Genomic DNA, 20,368 nt, shown 5'->3' with positions numbered 1-20,368 from the left:
TGGTTTTATCCAGTTTTTTTTTTCTTTTTTTTCATTGCATCTGAAAATTACTTTGTGCATGCGCATTCACTTCATGCACTGTGGCGCAGAACCTGCCTTCCGCGTTACTCAGCTGTGGACGATTTCAAAATGTTTGATATAAAGGTTGCTGTCCCATTTTATACAGGAATTGTTCATTAAAAAAAAAAAAAAAAAAAAAAATTATATTGTTAGTTTTATGCTAACATGCAATCAAGGTCTTCTGATACTATATAAGATACAAGTTCATTTAGGCTGACATGCACTGTGACATTTTACCGTTTCAACTTATAAACTCCCTGAGATTTTAAAGTCAGTTTAATAGTATTGAAATTCAAGTTGAACTAGTATAAAAAAGTTTTAATTGCTTAAATTATTTCTATGAATTAGTAATATGTTAGCATGACTTTTTCATCATATAATTTTTTACGAGCTGTATTCGTTTTCCGAAACCAAGCACCCACTTTTTCCTTTTTTAAATCTATTATTCGCTCGCATATCTCCTACAACTGAGGAAAATTTATTTATTTATTTATTTTTTTATTTTTTTTGTGGAAGGTGCCACTGTCAGGGGAGTCAAAAGATAATTACATCATCATTAGAGTTGCCAGTTAACTTTAGAAATAGAAAATAAGGGCTAATTGAGATTCTTTCTTTTATTCTTTATTTATAATGTTTATTCTGGTAGAAAATAAGTGTTTATTCTTTAAGAAAATAAGGTACAGAATAAGGGATGATCCAAATATTTGCAATGATAATATATTTTTTTAGAATATAGGCCTATATCTGCCTGCAGTTAAAAAGTTATCATATTGGTTTTGCTTCACCCATTTATGTAGGCTACAATTATTCTAAAAAAAAAAAATTAAAATAAAATAAAAATTAGGTGAAAATACTGTGAAATTACAAATGGCATGGAATTTTAAAGCATAACAACTGAAGGTCTATGAAACGTTAGTCAATGAAGCATTTTTTTTTAAACAATGGCACTTGAAGTTTTCAACTAAAGAATTATTTCAACCATATAGCCTGAGATTAAACAAAATGCATACTTTTTAATGAAAGAACACTGAGAGTGTAGGTTGCTTCTGGTGTTTGGATTTGTACTTCAATATAATGCGGTCCAAGTTTAAGAATAGACTACACTAGTTTTTTTTTCCTTAACTCTCTATTTTACAGCTTTAACTTACAATGAAATACGTCTTCCTTCAGGTAGGCTGAATGTTTTCTGCCTTGCTAAATGTTGGGCTCATGATCAGTAAGTTGTATTCACCTCAAACTGATTTTGTAAAATCAAAACTTGCTGATGGTAAACCTGGGTCAGTTAGCTCGAGTTGCGCTTGCCGTGACACAGGAGCAGCTGGCAGAGGATTCCGCTTGGTCTTAAAGCCTTCCTCAAACGCCTACGTTCACAAACAACAATGATTTTCGCAAAAATAATTATTAATTATCAATTGATAATTTGTTATTATTATGGTCTGTGAAAATAATAATATGCACTGCAAGAAAATAATGAATAAAAAGAGGACGGCTGCTGTGAGTGCAGGCATGTTTCAACCCAGTAACATGATAACACACCGTTCCTCACAGCCAAAAAACAGACCGAATTCAGTTCAGCTGCAGGGGGTTGGTTTTTTTGGGGGGTAGTTCTGTATAGCTTGTGGGGGTCAAAATAAATGTGTGAATTTCTTGCTCTTTCATATGGACAGTGTTTTATGAGGGTTTAAAACTTGCAGAGCAGGTTTACGTAGGACAAATGCCTCGTCATTTTGGTTTTAGGACAACTTTGAAGAAAGGTTTTGATCCACTTAAAATGTTGACTACTATCCCAATGTAGTTTATTAGTTATTATAACTTAATTTCAGAGAAAGTTGCCTTCACTCAAAAAAAAAAAAAAAAAAAAAAAGATGCAAACTGTTGCGTTAATTTTATTTTGTTGCATCCATACAATTTTTTTAGAGTGTGAAATATAAATTCTCACAGAATGTAGCCTATTCATTACCAATATATTGAACCATCTCTTTATGTCTTTCTAAATCCCAAACAGAGTCCAGACATCAGTAAAGTATCCATCTATGAACATGATTTATAGGCTATTTTAGATTTGGGAAATACACATGTGTTACAGACGTGAGTTTTTGGGAGACAATATATTTTTTAGACTTTCTGTGATTTTCAATGCACAAATAATTAGTAACAATATCTGCAGAGAAGGGTTGGCCATTCTCAAAACAAAATATCAATTTTATTTAAATTTTCGTTTTTGTGTTTCAGAAGAAAAATTAGTGGTAAGGTAGCCTATCTCGCCATTATGGACAGTTTTGAAAGAAGAATTTATGCAAACGCGTATAAAATGCTTTAAAAACTTTAACAGAGATGTCTAGAGGGTATTTAATAGGTCTGCCCCCACGTAAGATTTTTCTAGTTAGGCTAATAGTCGTTCATTTGTCATTATTCAACTAATCACAGGTTTATATTAAATTTACATCTATAATCCATAATGAGCCTTAATATATTCCGCACTCAAGCACATGCATTAAGTTTGCCACAAAGCACAGGCTTTTGAAAAAGGAGACGTTTTAATTATTTATTAATAAACAAATGTTTTCTTGCCAGCTGCAAGATGAAATTCACAGTGCTGGCTCTCTCCACATGAACGCTCCTGTAAAGAGAAATGCAACCTTCACAGATTACATAATGCTTTCGTTTTGAATTTATTCGTTTAAAAGTAGACATTTCAAGCATTCTGTAGATATATTTCTCATGTATGTGAGACACCCCAATTTTAAGTTATCTAATTTTCAGGAAAAAAATTGAGTGATAGAGAGGGCGCCTCCCTGTCATGCATGCATTAATAAATTGAATAATTGAATATGAATAATAATTCACATTTTGCATATGCATTAAAAAGTAAATCATTTTTATATGCAATTATCCAAAATAAAACCAAAAAAATTTGTAATGAAGATAAAATATGTAGACAAATAAGAATAAATGCTGCACTCTGATATTTTACACACCTGCATTTAAATGCGGCTGCAATTTATTTATTTTTTAATTTTTTTACTTTACTTAAATTATATGAAAGCAAGTAAAAAAGGCTCCCTTTAAAATCACTCAAGTTGTCAATTAATGAAGCTCTTTTTTACATCGTGTGCATTTTGTTGATTATAATGAGAGAACTTGAGTTTAAACGTGAGGACGTTTTATTAATCAGTTCATTCTTTAGAGCTTCAATGATTTAGCTAAATCGTGCAGGTTTAATTTATTCATTTCTTGTTTTAATTAGGCCTAAATAATGGGAGCAAAATTAAACAGTGCCTCAGTTTTACTAAACTCAACAATTTCTAAATCAGTGTGCAGACAGATATCTTTTTTCCCAATAAGTTATCTGTCAAAATAAAGGACAGGTAAAGAATAACAAAGTTTGAGAATATTGCATGACCTTTTTTTATATTTAAATCCAAATGTAGCCTAGCTGTACTAAATAGGCTACCATGTAGCCTAGCTTTTAATGCTGCTTCGATGCAAAGTAAACCACAATTTCTTTAGAATAATATAACACATAATTCATATTATATAAATAATACTGCAAACCTATTAAATGTGTCAAATCTAAAATATGGTATAATACTGTCCAGCTTAGAGAAAATATAAGCACATGCTCATAGGCTTGACATTTATCCTGCTTGTATTCATTCTAAGAAACACACATAACTTCAAGTAATAAACTTTCATATGTGAATATTTAATATTTTAAAGCTGACGGTTATTTACAAAAATGTGCTTTGATGCGCTTGTTTGATAACTTGTGGTTAAAGCGCCACTCAGCGGTCAAATGCTGCAAATGCACTTTGCAGATGCGGTGGCGGCGGCACTCGCGGCAGCAGAACGATCATTTTGGTTGGCCACCTACTGTATATTTATAAAAATACCTTGATACTTGTACTGCTTTAGGCTAACCAAGACTTGTTAGTTGCACTTACATATTGTTGCTCTTTTGTTAGTTGTGATTGCTTCAATTGTCCTCATTTGTAAGTCGCTTTGGATAAAAGCAACTGATAAATGACTCAATGTATATATGTGAGCACAGTGTGAGCACTGTGATGGACATGGACTAGCCATCTGTCCAAAGTGTTTCCCTTGCATTGGCCCAAAATGCTGGGAGGCCCTTCTGTGACCCTACAGAGGGTAAGCAGTTTGAAGAATGGATGGATAAAGACCAATGACATAAGACTAATGACATCACAGTATGATGGGCAACAATAGTTTGACTCACATACTGGAAGTCTCAAAATCGCATGTTATCTGAGAGGCAGCCCTGTCACTTTTGAAATCAATGCTACATTCCAGCAATTAAATTGGTGAACAAATTAAAATGTTAATAGATTATATATATATATATATATATATATATATATATATATATATATATATATATATATATATATATATATAAAAATGTTATATCTCCATATACAAACGATTGGATACTTTACTTGAAAACAAAATTAAGGCATATGATATACTCTAAGTAAAATACTTTTATTTCAAATAGTCAAGGATGATATACAATAGTGACTGGCTTAGCACCACACATGGATGTGATGCAAATTATGAGTGTTGATATCTTTAAATAAAATGGAAGCAGTATAGTTTCAATGCGTTATGACGTGACACTCAGGTCTGATGTAGAAAGAGTATAGGCTTTTTATGGTTGCCAAGCAACGCAGCCACTATGCATAATACTGTGTGTATGTGTTGTCCCTTTTTCAATCTTTTTTTTCCTATCCTTGCTTTTTCCTGTATATATAATATTGTCATGTTGTTATATTTTGCTTTATGCATTCTGTGAATAAAAGAATAAAAATAAATAAGTAAATAAAATTAAGAAATAAAAAAATAAAAAAAAATAAAGAAAGACAGATACTTGCCAAATTCTGATAAGCAAAGCTTGTTGCATCATACCCAAAAAGACTTGAGGCTGTAAAGATTAGTAAAGGGTATGAATACTTATGCAATGTACTTGTTTCAAGTGTTTTTTTTTTCTCATAAAGTAAGCTTGTTTTAGATGTTTCAAGATATTTTGAGAGAGAGAGAGATTATATTATATAACCTATAACACATACATTACAGAGATCTTTCTCCTTCAATTTTTCAGAACCAAGTTATTCACTTAAATTCACCTTTCTGAGTTGATTAGTTTTTCAGTCACCCTTACACAAAAAGGTACTCTGGCAATACCATGGTACACTGGTATGGTTCATTTGGGAGTCACACTTGTGTTGTTCATGGTCAAAACTGACCAGATGCCATAAAAAGTAATTTTATATAATTTTTCAAATTATGCAGTATTAAAGTTAAAAATAGAGCACTTAAAATCCATTGAATTGAGGCAGATTTGTACATCTGAAATATCATGGTGTAGCCATTGGATGCCATATACAGTGCCTTGTTAAAGTATTCATACCCCTTAATTTTTTCACATTTTAAAGGGTCTAAAAGCTAAAAAAAAAACAAAAAAAAAAACACTGTATATCAGAACAACAACCAATCCTTGAGGTAAAAAACAAAAAAATTAAACAAAACCAAACAAACAACAACAACAACAAAAAATCTGCTGCATTGAAGGTTCACAAAAGCATGTATTCTCCATTAGCCTTAAAGGAAAAAGTTTTAAACAACCAGGACTTTTCCTAGAGCTGGCCTCCTGGCCAAACTGAGCAATTGATGGAGAAAAGCTTTGGTTAGAGTGGTGACAAAGAACCTGATGGTCACTCTAGTTGATCATATGTGGAGATAGAAGAAACCTACAGAAGAACAAACATCATACAAAACACTTCATCTGTGCTATATGGCGGTGTGGCAAAACTCAATCCTCTCCTCAGTGAAGACACATGAAAACACACTTGGAATTTGCAAAAAAGCATCTAAAGGACCTTCAGACTGTGAGAAACAAGATTATCTGGTCTGATGAACCTCAATTCCAAGCATCATGTTTGAAGAAAACAAGGCACTGATCATCACCTGCAGAGTACCACCCCAAAAGTAAAGTGTACTGGTAGCAGCCTCATGCTGTGGGGCTGTTTATCAGTGGCAGGGACCGAAGGACTTATCAGAGTAGAAGAAAAGCTCAATGTACCAAAACATTGAGATAGACTTAATGAAAACCCAGTCCAGAGCATTCAGAACCTCAGACTGTGCAGAAGGAACCTTCCAACAAGACAATGACCTCTAAGCACACAGCAAGAGTGGCTTATAGACAATCTGTGAATGTCCTTGAGTGGCCCAGCCAGAGCCTGGGTTTAAACCCAATCAAACATTTCTGGGGAAATCTGAAAATGTGCATCTACCCCCATCCAACCTGTCAGAGCCTGAGAGGTGAACAGGTGTGGTAAAGAAAGACAGATACTTGCCAAATTCTGATAAGCAAAGCTTGTCGCATCATACCCAAAAAGACTCGAGGCTGTAAAGATGAGTAAAGGGTATGAATACTTATGCAATGTACTTATTTCAGTTTTAATGCATTGATGAAGTTGTAACAATTTTTGCTTTGTCATTATGGTGTTTGGCAAGCGTTCCCAAACTTTTCCATTCCACGACCCACCTAGACAAGAATAATCTATTTTAAGCCCGTCCAAAATATTTGTGATAAAAAAACAAATGTCATTAATGTAAACTTAATCTTAATTAAAAGTTTAATATGACAGAAATTAAGTATTGAAGAAAAATTACCAATTTATTTTATAGTACAACTGTAAAATTTCACTACTTATATTTACAATTTTATTTCTTCATTTACAGATGTTAATGAGACTATGAAATAAGTCCATAAAAACTCCAAACATACTCACTCTGATGGGATATGATCTGTAATTCGTGTTGCGAGTGTTGTTAAACTCATCGAGGGGTTCAGAGCAGAAAATGCTCTTGTGATCCTTTCGTGTGTATGGGAGAGCAAAGCACAACCCAACACTTTTTTTTTTTTAACAAAGCATAAGAGGCAAACCAGAACTATAAAAAACAGTTTGGAGATTAAAATAAGTGTGAAATAATTGTTAAAAATAAATAAATTAATAAATAAACATATGTCTCAATTTAAATAAACTCTAAAAACCTAAATTTACTTCAGCCACAAATTTTCTTTTGCAATGGTTAAATAAATGTTCAGCGGTATCATTAAAAGATCTTTGAACTTTTTGAATTTTGAATTTTTTTTACTTTTTGAACTTTTAGATTTTTACAGACCGTTTCATTACTGGTAAGTAGCCAAATGCCTATTAAGGAATGAAAACAACAAATAAAGTGATGAGTTCAAACAGACGATAGAAATTAATGGACATACCTGAAACAGCTTTCCTAACATTTGAATGTTCCGGTGTATGCAATCTCATGCAGAATACAGTACAGTGAAGTGAATTAGTTTCTTCTCATTAATAATGCGGACCAAGCCTTTTAATAATGAACCGTCACTCTGAGACCCTCACAACTGTTACAACTCATAATATAGGGTATGAACACTATCGCGAGGCACTGTACATTTAGTGCTATGTATTCCTTCATTACTGAGCAGTGTTTTCAGGCATAATTGTTCAAGTTTTGTCACCCCTTCATTGCTGTGCACTTTTTTTTCTGCATAGTGGCTGATTAGTAGATTGTACACATAAAAACATCTATGTATTTTTGTATTTTTGCCTATTTCCCATTCATTTCCTATGGCCGTCCATTCCGATGAAGTAGAAATTTTTAAAAATTTCCAATTTTTATTTTTTATTTTTTGTGGTTTCAAATCATGGAACCTATACTGGAGGGTTAAATTAGGAATAAGAAGTTAATTTAACAGATGGGCACTTAATAATTACCAGACTCATTAAGAAACTTGCAGTGTCCAAAACAGATGATTTGATCATAAAACATATTATATTGGCTTGGTATTTTCTGCTAGTCTGCTAGTGTTCTGCTATTCTAATTCCTCTGTGCCTGGTATGCAATATGTGGAAAAGCAACGGTACAGCAATGTTCCACACTAGCTGTAAACATGCATGCACACCTGATAATGAACCAACACAAACACATATAAAGGAAACAAATAATGGATTGATTTAGGATTTCAATATATGATTTACATATTTATGAGTGAAACCTCTTAGAATAAGAATTTCAGTCTAAGATCAACTTATTTCACTGCTATTTGGGTAATAGCAAACCCATACAAAAACGTCTTATAGAAGAGGTACCTCAGTATATATGATGGCTCTGAATAATTACAACTTCTGTGTACCATGGTTCTCCCTATTACTTACCATGGTACTTTTCTTTAAAGAGAGATTCTTGCACTAACAAATTTTATACATATTGTCCAAGGTTCCAACTTGCCAATACTGATATTCAGTAATTTTATGAAGTATAACTGATCAGAAATCAGGAACTGTAACTCTGCTTAATGATTGAAAGAGAGAGAGAGAAAAAATAAATAAAATGTATCTGTCTAATTCATTGGAATGTTGAAGTGTCAGTCAAGTGTGGTTCATACTACATTGGTGCGGTAGGGGGTCAGAGGGGTGTGAGCCTTGGGGGTTCTCTATTAGTCATACTGGTCCCTCAGTCATGCCCTCCAGAGGCAGGCTGGTGGCATTATCCATGGGCAGAGGTTGATCCTGGGAGGTTGGCATGTTGTGGGCAGTTGCTTCAGCCAGACTAGCATATGGCAGGTGGCAGTCTACATCCAGGATGGGTGGGTAGTGCTGCCGATAACAGATGTAGGCAAAGAAGAGGCCGATCAATCCTCCAACAAAAGCATCTGTGAGGAACAAATCAAGTAAGACATAGCCTTAGTGAAAGTAGCACTTTGGTCCATCTATCCATTCATCCATATAGCTTTGTAACTGTTGGTCTTTAATATAATATTATGTTTTCATTCTGTTATTGTTGTTATTCACGTGAATAATTAAATTAACCCACAAAGAGGATAAATTGTATTTTACAGCAAACAAAGCTTTATAGAAGACAAAGGCATCATTTATCCTAAGCCTATGCTATATCTAATTGTGGCTCTACAGAACTGCATCATTTAGTGCCCAAAAAGATGATGTTTTGGTACTGACATAGCATTTTTAAACAAATATGTTTCACCTAATGGCTTCTGCAATTTAATGCTACCCTGAGAGGAAGAATTTAAGCACCACCATTGTGAGGGTTGTTAAAAGAGCTGGACTGCACACTGACACATAGCTGTATAACCAAACCTCGAAGCAATTTCATTCCCAAAATGTGAGGTCTAAAATAAATTCAAATGACTGAAAGATCATTTTGAGGATAGACTGATAAATTACCCCTGGAACAAACCCACACTCATTAGATCAGCATGCTACAGGGCAACCTTGTATGAGTCCAGGGCTTGTATTTACTTGGACCTGATTGGACCCATCAAGTTTAATGGTCCTAGCCACTATTGTTCAGATTAGTTCTGTTCTACTACCCAGTAGGCCTCAGGGGACAGGTCCATATAAAGTCTCAATAATAAGTATCTTGTTGCGGTGTCTGATATAAGGTGTTCTTCTGCAAACGCACAAGGAAATAAATTAAGATGTATATATAACCAAATTAAGTGTTAATATGCATATTTATAGTAAGACAAAATCTAGGACATGCACACTTTTCTGGAGACAATTAAGAGGGCCAGCTGCTTATATGCTGGAAAACTCTAATCAGTGCTGTCATTCATTTCAGGGATTTCACTTTTTTATTCTCTCTGTAGTTTAAAGTAAAAAATTTACAAAGGCAACATAAATAATGAAATAAATAGTAAATAGTAGCTTTTCAAAATGCCATACAATATTCAAACAGTATCTCTGTTGGTCTCTGTCTGTATGGTTACTCTAGTTGATCTAAGTAGTCTATGAAAATGCATAATTCCGGAACAGGAATAGTTATAGACAGACTTTCAAAAAATACTTTCATTCGTCTGTGGAACACAAAAAGAGATGCACTGCTCACACTCACAATTTTCAAGCTGCTCTTGTCCACAACAATGCTCCAAAAATGAGAAAAGTCCTCAAAAAATTACTTTATATAACTTATACATATATTTAGGTATTCTAAAGTTATATAATAGCTTTGTGTGAAAAACAGTGTCTCGCCTTAGCTTTGTGTGAGAAACAGTGTCTCACCTTATTTAACAGAGCTCCGGAGGTTGACGTCACACACTCTAAACTCCACCATTTTGGCAGGCAACCAGGAGAGCACTAGATCGGCTGTAGCATTGGTTATCGACAGCTGTACAACAATAATTTAAAACCAGACTATTTAGACCTAACAAACCTTACTGTTTCAACATGGTGGACAGCTGCTGTTCGCCAAGATGCCAGAACAGGCAGGGTAAAGCTAGGGTAGCCGACCGCCCCGTATTAGCCGGGACGTCCCGTATATTGGGCTTAATTTTTGTGTCCCGTACGTGACCTCCCTTGGCCTGCTTCTTGCGCCCTTACACAGTATTCGTTAAGTAAATCAGAAAATGCTGTACATAACTGTTTGAGCAAGGCTGCAGAATCATCTTCCGGCTGGTTGCTTCCGCTTCACAATTAAGTGGCATTTGTGCTAATGCCAATTCTGTCCGTTTTTTGACTTCGGTAAATCAGTCTTGGCAAATATTTTTATTTTTATTTTCCACGAGTCCAACATACCGTCATACAAGAAAACATGCAATCTACCTGAGACATGATCAATAAGGGAAGCCGTCTTTTATTGCAAAAAAGGGAAGTAAGCTTCTTAACCTTGTAGTCTATCTTACAAAACACACAAAATGACCAATAAAAAAGTGTTCCATAGTAAATCTATAAGTTATCTTTTATTCAAAAATATGCATTTGGATATATATATATATATATATATATATATATATATATATATATATATATGCATACATACATACTTTCATATATACATACGCGATTGTCCCATAAAGCAAAGGGAAATAATTTTATCGTATTCCTAAAGATCCCAATAGACAACTAAAATGGTTCACTGCAATAAAACATGCGAACCAACACAAAATTTGGGATTAAATGGGTAAGATTTCATGACATTTATGATGTCTACTGTACTCACAGTGATATAGCTATGCTGGCTACCTACAAGGACAGCTAGGGTCGATTACATTAGCTAACAATACATTTGACTTACTCTTCCAGTGATGACACAGCAGGTTGAATATACATTAGAAATTTAGATTGCGTCCATTTGTACCCCTCCAGGCTTTTGTAGGCTTTCAAAGAGTCTCTGGAGTAACATTAGAAGGAAAAATAGTTAGGAAATCTATCCATTCCTTTATTGATAGACTATACGTTAAAAGCACCACGGGGGCAAATTATAGGCATCTGCTATGCTTAATGTACTAAGTTTTGTATGTACAGGTCTATGTCTTCTGAATTAAAGTATGCAGTGAACTCTGTTGCCTTGAAACTCATGCTGGCGCCATTCATTTCATATTCGCTCCCGGCTGTCCTTGTCTGCCAGCATGGTGGTGTAGACAGAATGGGTCACATGACGTCCGGAGCTCTATATCAGGGAAGAGACACTCAAAATCCATTGACGATTTAATGACCTCTTTTATACAGTATGAGTGCAAATGAGATTTAAGAGTTATGGTGGAGGAAAAGAGATTTATATATAAAGTCAATGGATAATTTAAGAAATTAATTGATGAAAAATGCAGCTAGAATTGCCTGTGAAACACTGTTACGGTGTCCTTTGTAATGGGTAGGGAGCTGGTTACTCTGTGTTAAATCCTGTAGTAGGACAGTCATTGACAAAAAAACATATTTGTGTCACTTTGGCCAGGGGTTTACACTGGATAAATTAATAAAGCAGAGTAGTGACAAGTAACTTGGCAAGTATCTTCATTCACCAACTTGCAACACAGACCACCTAAAACACACATATGTGGGAGATGAGGAATGGATAAAAATAAGTAAAAACAAATAAAAGAGGACTTGAATAAGCCCATTAATGGCATGTTTGAGTCATGCTCTTAACCAACTATGTTTTATTTCCTCTTAAATGTGTATAATTTTAAAGCCTAACTTGTAATAATTATTTGACGTAGCCTACTTTCTTACAGTATTATTCCTTGGCATCCTCACGTACTAAACTGCATTTGTTTTTTTTTGTTTTTTTTTGCAAACTGCAAATTGTTTCACAAGCTGGAGGTACGCTATTACGTCATGTGCAGAGTGATGTTAACATTAAAAATAGCTAGTGAGAGAAAATGCCACTATCAACTATTCAGTCTAAAGAGGAAAGTTGACAGCGAAAATAGGGCATACAAAGAAGAATGGAAAGACAACTATGCATTCAACTAGTTTTGTGAATGTATCTACAACAAAGTTGTCGCTGTTTGCAAAGAATAATAATAGACTCTTATGAACTTTTCAAATTAAAAGCTCTCAAATCATCTCAAAATAAAACATTACTGCAAAAACATTGTCATACTTTTATTTTGAAGGCAAAATCACTAAAGACAAAGGGATTGTGAGTAACTGTCGCTATCATGACAGATCTATTTCAGAACCGGCCGCTTTCAAAATAATCTGACTGCGGGTGGGCCAGATATTATTGCAGGCAGGCTTGGCCCGTGGGCTGCCTGTTGCTAACTACTGGTATAGTGTCTTCTGCTACGGTCATTTTTCTGCTACGGCGAAGCAAAAGTTTTAATAGAACTGGATTCCTTAAATCCAGGCTTGATGGGCCAGTGTCCTGCAGGTTTTGACTCCAACTCTGATCAAACAAGATCAAGCTAAGCAAGGTCTACAGGATCACTAGAAAATCACAGGTAGGTAAGATTGATCAGAGTTTAAACAACGCAGATTTCAAAAACAATAAAAATAATCTCAAAATTTGATATGTTCATGAATATATATTTATATGTTTGAATAATGAATAAAGTTGAACATTGCAATATGTTTGAATAACAACACATTTTAAAATACAGAATTTTAATTTTTAGTTTTTGTGGCATCACAAACTCATAAAACTCTTCAACATTGTGAAAATAGTTAAAAAATGTTAAAAAACATAATAGACTACAGAATTTTAATTTTTAGGTATACAACTCTTCATGTGTGTGAACATGGTGAGATGAGGTTAAAAATGTTAGTAAACATTCAAGATTGTGGGGACCAAAGGTAAAACTTTAACAAATGGTCAGTGACAAACCTATATTGACTCACCACTAATCTGAATATTGGGGATATATCCCCTTAATCTCTATGAAAGTTATGGCCCAGAATATACCATAAACCAAATAGAGAGACAAAATCATAGTGCCGAATCCACCATTTTGTCCGACAAACAAATCAGACAGGAGAGTAGATTAACTTTAGTGGACTTAAATTTGAAAAATTGTGTGTATTGATGTCTTTCCGTGGTTTAAATGAAAGTGAATGTGAAGTGACATGTGGCCAAGAATGGTGTCCAATACTCAGAATTTGTGTGTGTAATCCAAGTGCCAAACACACCAGTGAGTGGTGAACAAAAAAACACACATACACACACCCGGAGTAGTGGACAGCCATACTGCTGCAACACCCGAGGAGCAGTTGGGGGTTCGTTGTCTTGCTCAAGGGTCTCACCTCATTTGTGGTATTGAGGGTGGGAGAGAGCACTGGTTATTCACTCCACCCACTGACTATTCCTGCCAGACATGAGACTCAAACCCACAAACTTTGGGTTATAACTCTGACTCTCTAACCATTAGGCCATGGCCATGACTGCCCCAAAACAAACAGTGATCTGTCACGACACATTAAAGAGCCACAAAAGGTATTTGTTTAAATTTCTTAAAGGGGTCATATGATGCTTTTTTAAAAGATCATTATTTTGTGTATTTGGTGTAACAGAATATTGTGACATGCTTTAATGTTCAAAAAACACATTTTTTTCAAATACTGTACATTATTGTAGTTCCTCTATGCCCCGCCTCTCTCAAACGAGTCATTTTCTACAAAGTCCCTCCTTCTGACAAGCGCAGTCTGTTCTGATTGGCCAACTGACTCAATGCATTGTGACTAGCCGAACACCGCAAGCACTCGTCGGAAATGTAACGCCCCTTTCCATAATCGCGAGCTTCATCTTTCAAAATAAATGTAAAGACAGTTAATAATGTCCTAAGTTTTACCAGCAGTTCAAGCCCGAAAGGGGAACAGAGTCATGTGCCAGACACAGTGATGATGCTCTTATGTGTCTGCAGTACACAAGCCAAGGACGGTGAAGACAGCTGACTCCGTGTGACCCTGTCTCTCTCTATCTCTCTCTCTCACACACACACACTTGCGCGCGCGCACACACACACACACACACACACAATGGGCAAAACTCCGCGTTTGAACAGTCAATAGCAAATACTTTAATAACAAAACATACTTACAGTAGCTGATTCAGAAGTGCCAGACTGTCGTTGCAAAGTCAGAATTACCTCCTCTCCTAGGTTCGCGAAACAGTTGTCCATAAAATTTGTTGCTGTTCTGTTGTAAGTAATCTTAAAGCTTCTTAAATGCATCTACTTTCGGAAGGCCAAATAAAGTGCTTTTGCTTTCGCCTAGATACACAGCATCTCCCTGACATGGCTGCTTCAACACTAACTGCGGTTACTGAAACCCCGCCTTCTTTCTTTGCGTGAACATTTGGGTGGCATTACACAAATATTTCCACATAGTGATGTAGATATGTGGGGGCATGTTTGAATAAGCCTTTTTAGGGGGGCGTGGCAGAGTCTTAACTTTGATAAAGAATATCTCTTTGGATTTGTGACTTTACTCATTGCAACTTTACAGATCTTCTTCATGCACCAAGAGCTTGTAACACTCCAAAGAAAAAGGGAAAAATTGAAATCGCATCATATAACCCCTTTAAAAATGGCCAAATTTGAAAGCTGAGACCTTGTTTCATACCAGAAGTAACATGCTCTGTCTTGTCTGTCGGTGTGTTGTCAGTTTCCTCTTTGCTCTATGATGTATTTTTCACTGCGTAAGAACATGATGCGTAGTGTGAGAGCAGCATGGCTTGTCTGACATTGCAACAGTAACTGAGGAGGGCAGGTTTTTGCAAAGGATCAATTGGCCATGTTGTGTGTTTACACGCTTTCCTTCATATAATGTCATGCCTCCTTTGTAGATTCAGACTTTTCATTGGATGGATCACTTGAATTCCCATCCTGTCTGAGGCTGTTATTGATGGTGACAGTTTGGCTGTGCACCAAGGTGATTCTGGATGGAACACAGGCATGCCTGATACATTTGTGGAGGGAAAAATCAGGCTAGAGAGCTGTAAAGATGATGTTAAAACTGGCAAACAAATGCTGATTTTTTATTACAAATAAGTAGTAACTACAAACCATGCATACTCAGTATTATGCTCTACAGGTCTTGACCCTGTTAAATCCCTGGAAAAGTTAATTACATTGATGATATCAGTACAAGGCTATAACAAACTGTCCAAATTAATACAAGGCTATTTTCAGTGGTGTATAAAGTACCTGAAAGCCATACTCAAGTAAAAGTACAGATATCTTACCAGAAAATGACTTTGAATGAAGTCACCATTTAGAATATTACTTGAGTAAAAGTCTTAAAGTATGTGATATTTATTGTAATTAAGTACAAAAAGTATTTTTTAAATCTTAAACGTACTTAAGTATTGAAAGTAAAAGTACAAGTAAATGCAAAATGTAAAAGAAGCAAATATATTTATATATAAATAAAAAAATAAAAAACATCATTAGCAACAATATTTTCATCATTAATAACTTTTTTTTTTACCCATTTTGTATTTTTGGATAAAAATAAGAAGCACTTCATCGGTACTTAGTGTCTTTCATTCCAACATAAGAAAACATTTCTGTTATCTGTATCTGAAAAAGCATTTAGGTGTATTTACAGTTTATGTATCTCAGAGGGGACATGGATGCATTTAACCTGCAGTTACAGATGGATAAATAATGTTTTGTTTTTAACATAAAATATTGAATACTGATATTTAAAATAATTTAAAACATGAAAAAAAATGGTCAAAATTCTAAATTAAAACCGCCAGTAGGTGCCAACAAGAGACTGTTAATGAGTGAGTCATTGAGATTCAACCGATTCATTCAAATGGCTGATTAATTCAGAAACAAAGCAGTTGACTGTGTAAATTAGTGAATCACTGAATCATTCATTTAACCGATTTGTTCAAAAAGCTGATTCATTCAATAAGTAAATGCCTTCCATTACTTAGAGATGCAATGCAGTGCTGTAATCTTTGTTTGGAACTATTTTCGTTGGCAAAATTTAGCAAAAACAAGCACTATTATGTCTAAAATGTAAATCACTTATTGCTTTACTGAACTTGTATAAAATGATTATTAAATGTGTTCATGCTGATATTTGCAGAAAAACGTACTCTTTTTGTGATATTGTCATGGGTGCACTATTGAGTGGAGCGCGGAGCAGGAAACGGAGGGAGACAAGGAGCACATCAATCCAGAGCAGTTTAATGATAACAAGGAAAACTCACATAGAACATGTTGACATGAACAATACCGGATGCTAGACTGAACACAGGGAGAACTATTTATACAGGACAGGGTGATGGGAAGACTAGACACACCTGTGATCAATGGGTACACATAGGAAACACCTGGGATTAAATCAATGACAGAAAGTCATTGATTTAGTCATTGATCAAAGAGACAGAAACTGGGTAACAGGGAGCAAAACAAACATAAATCATGGAATAGAGTCTAACATTACTCCCCCCTCCCAGAAGGCACAACCTTGCGCCACGCAACATCCAATGGGGAGGGGCACTCTGGAGGTCCCTCAGAACAGACATGAACTATTAACCTTCCTCATCTCTTCCTGTGACAAAGCTTCAACTCCTCCCCCATCACTTAAGTCAGCCCAGATGAAAGCTAAAAGTAAAAGGAAACTCGTTCCAGCAACCTCTTCTCCAGCTAAAAGACCCTATATCAACCCTGAAGATTGTTCTACGGTCTCTTCAGATCCTGTGCTTTCTGCTGTTATTGAAATCAAAGAATCCATAAATAAACTGGATAATCGTGTTTCAGCACTTGATAAGCCTAATCATTGCACTTCCAACATTCAAGCCTCAGCCACACCTCCAATGGTTTCTCCCAGGACTTCCTGCCACATCACACCCTTGCCTCAGCTGTACCTGCTACATCTTCGGGAGCTCCTTTCATCCCGCCAGCAGCAGGTATTCCTCAAAGTCTGAGGAATCAAATAATCGCAGGTAATGACATCAACCTAGTAAAAATTTTACTGTGTTCTTCAGGGGTCTTAGATAAACCTGTGGTTGACTGTGGTGATGTCTCTGTCGTTCTCAAAAAAAAATATGACCCAAGATTTTTTCCTAAGCGGAGGATTGAACTCGATACCTATTCAGTGATCATATCAGACCCGGCACTTAATTACGGAGGTTCTTTGTTTTATGAATACCATAAGAGTTTTACAGCAAAGGCAGCTCTATACATTCAGCATTTCAACCTCAAATTAGACCGGTCTGGTGTGGACCTCGAATTGATCAGCAAACACTTTATGGGACATAAAGCTAATTCTTGCTCTGTTTGTGGATATTTTTCCCATTTTGCCAGCCTATGCCCCCGCACAGCTTACCAGGCATCTCAGGGGTCTCCAGTCAAGTAAAACTGTTCCCAGGTCAAAATTTCAACGAATCTGTATGTCCTTACATTAACTGTTAATTTTTACATTGTTGTGCAATTTGTGGTGATAGTCATCCTAGAGCCGTCTGTCCCCGCAGGTTCAAAGCTCCTCCCAACACTACCAAAAGATTAATTAACATCCATCAACTCCAATAAACGTTCCATTATTGTCTGATATTTTGTCTAAACATTCTTACCAATGTTTTGTTAATTTTCTCATTACTTATTCAAGGCTTTATGGCAGGACTTACAGCTATTCCCTCCTCTACTTTTATTTCTAAAAATCTTCAATCAGCCCTCAAAGAACACAAAATTGTAGACACGTTGATTAAAAAAGAATTAGACAAAGGATATATCATCGGCCCTTTTCATAATTCTCCTTTTTCCTTATTTCCTATAAACCTGATAGGTATCGCTACTCGAAAATATTCTGGTAAAAAAAGATTAATTATCAATCTTTCTTCTCCGCATAACAGCCCTATTCCTAGCATTAATATTTTAATCCCAGAAGATGTATTTTCCCTCATGTACGCTTCTGTAGATCATGCCATTCAATTAATCAAATTTGCAGGTAGAGGTTCGTGGCTTGCGAAAGCAGATATTACTGATGCTTTTAAAATCATCCTTGCCTTTGCATCCCTCCCAATGGCTTTTTTTCGGGATTAAATGGAGATCAAAGTTTCTCTGTGCGTCTCACCTTCAGCTGCTGTAGCAGCCCTAAGATTTTCGATTACCTATCCGAAGCGCTTTGCTGGATCCTCCTCAATGTTTATAAACTCCCATTTGCTCTCCATTTACTAGACGATTTTTTAGTGATTGACTTCCCCAATTCTCCTCCCGAATGATGCCTTTCTAAACTTAAATAACTTTTTTTCCAGTTGAAATGTTCCTCTCACTGAGGAAAAAACTTTTGGCACTTCTACCTCCCTCGAATTCCTAGGCATAATTTTAGACAGTAAATCCATGCAAGCATCTCTCCCGTCTCAAAAACTGGATTGCATTAGACAAATCATGTCTTCGTTTAGCTCTTCTTCCATTTCTAAGTGAGTCCTGTTGTCTCTCTTAGGACACCTAAATTACGCCATGCGAATTATTCCGCAGGGCCGCCCTTTTCTTTTCAAGACTCCTAGATCTATTTAAATCCGTACGTAATCTTCATGATATTATATCATTAGATCAAGGCTGTCTCTCTGATTTGCATTTCTGGTCTATTCTTCTTAATGACTGGAATGTCATTTCTTTTTTTATAACGATTCTTTTGAAACCTCTCTCTGCCTCAAAATAGCTACTGACACTACTCCTTCCATCGGATTTGGAAGAATTTTTCGTAATTCATGGTTCGCTGACTCCTGGCCAGCAGAAATACTAAATATGCCGGATGAAATTAAACCAACTGCCCTATTTGAATTGTATCCAATCGTGTTAGGAATCGTGCAACGAAGCCGCTGTCAATTTTATAAATGAAGGCCGCTCTGACGTGCCACTCATTAACAGGTTTATCAGACGCATAACCTGGTCTAGCATTCTTAACGATAAAGCTGAAACTCTTTCCAGTTTTAAATTTAAGGAATTCCACGCACTTTGCCCCGATGCACTTCTATCCAGCCTGGCCTGCCCTTCTTTTCATCTTTTCATTCAAATATATGAGGTTGGGAATGGCTAAATCTACCCTAAAAGCCTACGATTCAGCTTGGTCTTACTTTACTCTTTTCTGTGCTGCTTATACCATTTCTCTTTGTCCAATAAATATAGATCTTGTCTGCGCATACATATTACATTGTTTTGAATCTCACAAGATCCATCCTTTATCAATTAAAGCTTCACTAGCAGGTATTCAATTTCACCTACGTTGTAGGGACCCAAATACGCCCAGTCTTTTAATACATCCCTCCATTCGTCTCCTTTTTCAAGGTATTCTCAAAACTTCACCAGATTCTAAAGATAAACGCCTTCCTCTCCCTCTGCCTCTTTTACATAAGCTATTACATTGTCTAAGACTTGGGGTTTTTGGCTTTCATACTGATCTGCTTTTAGAAACTGCCTTCCTCACTGCCTTCTATGGATTTCTGAGATGCTGGGAATTTACTTGTAATACGCTTTCATTAAATCCAGCCCAGCAATCTCACTATATCTGATATCACTATGGAGTATACATATTTTACTTTAAACCTCAAGCATTCTAAGACTGACCAATATTATAAAGGAACTTCAATCATTATATCGAGTATTAATTCTGTTTTCTGCCCTTTTTCATCCATGTTTCGTTACCTGAAATCCCTCCGCCCCTGACGATCCCCTATTCCTCACTGCTGACGGCCATCCTATGATGAGATGCTGGCTCATCAAAAAGCTTAAACTGCTTTCCCAACTTTGCAGTCTCAACCCTGAAGTATAATCTACTCACTCCTTCAGGATCTGAGCAGCTACTACTGCAGCTCCGAAAGTGCCTTCTGCTACTCTGAAGGAAATGGGATGGTGGTCCTCATCAGCCTACGAACGATATATTAGACCTAACGCTACAGACATTCTAAATGCCCAAAAACTGATGAGCTCTTGGATCTCTTATCTTATTCTATTTCAGGTGTTGTGTTCGACTGAGGAGGGTATGCATTTGTATCGACTGTATTGTCAGTA

The 20,368-nt window shown here is 35.9% G+C and overlaps 1 protein-coding gene across 1 annotated transcript in view; it reads right to left on the bottom strand.

Annotated features, from left to right (window-relative positions):
* Positions 1-4,504: 4,504 nt before the first annotated feature.
* Positions 4,505-20,368, bottom strand: part of plpp4 (phospholipid phosphatase 4) — a 192,668-nt gene continuing 176,804 nt past the window's right edge. Inside the window, exon 7 of the mRNA XM_042736114.1 lies at positions 4,505-8,818. Coding sequence (XP_042592048.1) covers positions 8,607-8,818 — 212 coding nt within the window. The 3' untranslated portion in view covers positions 4,505-8,606. The remainder of the gene's footprint in view (positions 8,819-20,368) is intronic.

The sequence above is a fragment of the Cyprinus carpio genome, chromosome B13 (assembly GCF_018340385.1).
Source record: "Cyprinus carpio isolate SPL01 chromosome B13, ASM1834038v1, whole genome shotgun sequence".
Classification (NCBI taxonomy): Eukaryota; Metazoa; Chordata; class Actinopteri; order Cypriniformes; family Cyprinidae; genus Cyprinus; species Cyprinus carpio.
This window is presented reverse-complemented; position numbering and strand designations above follow the sequence as displayed.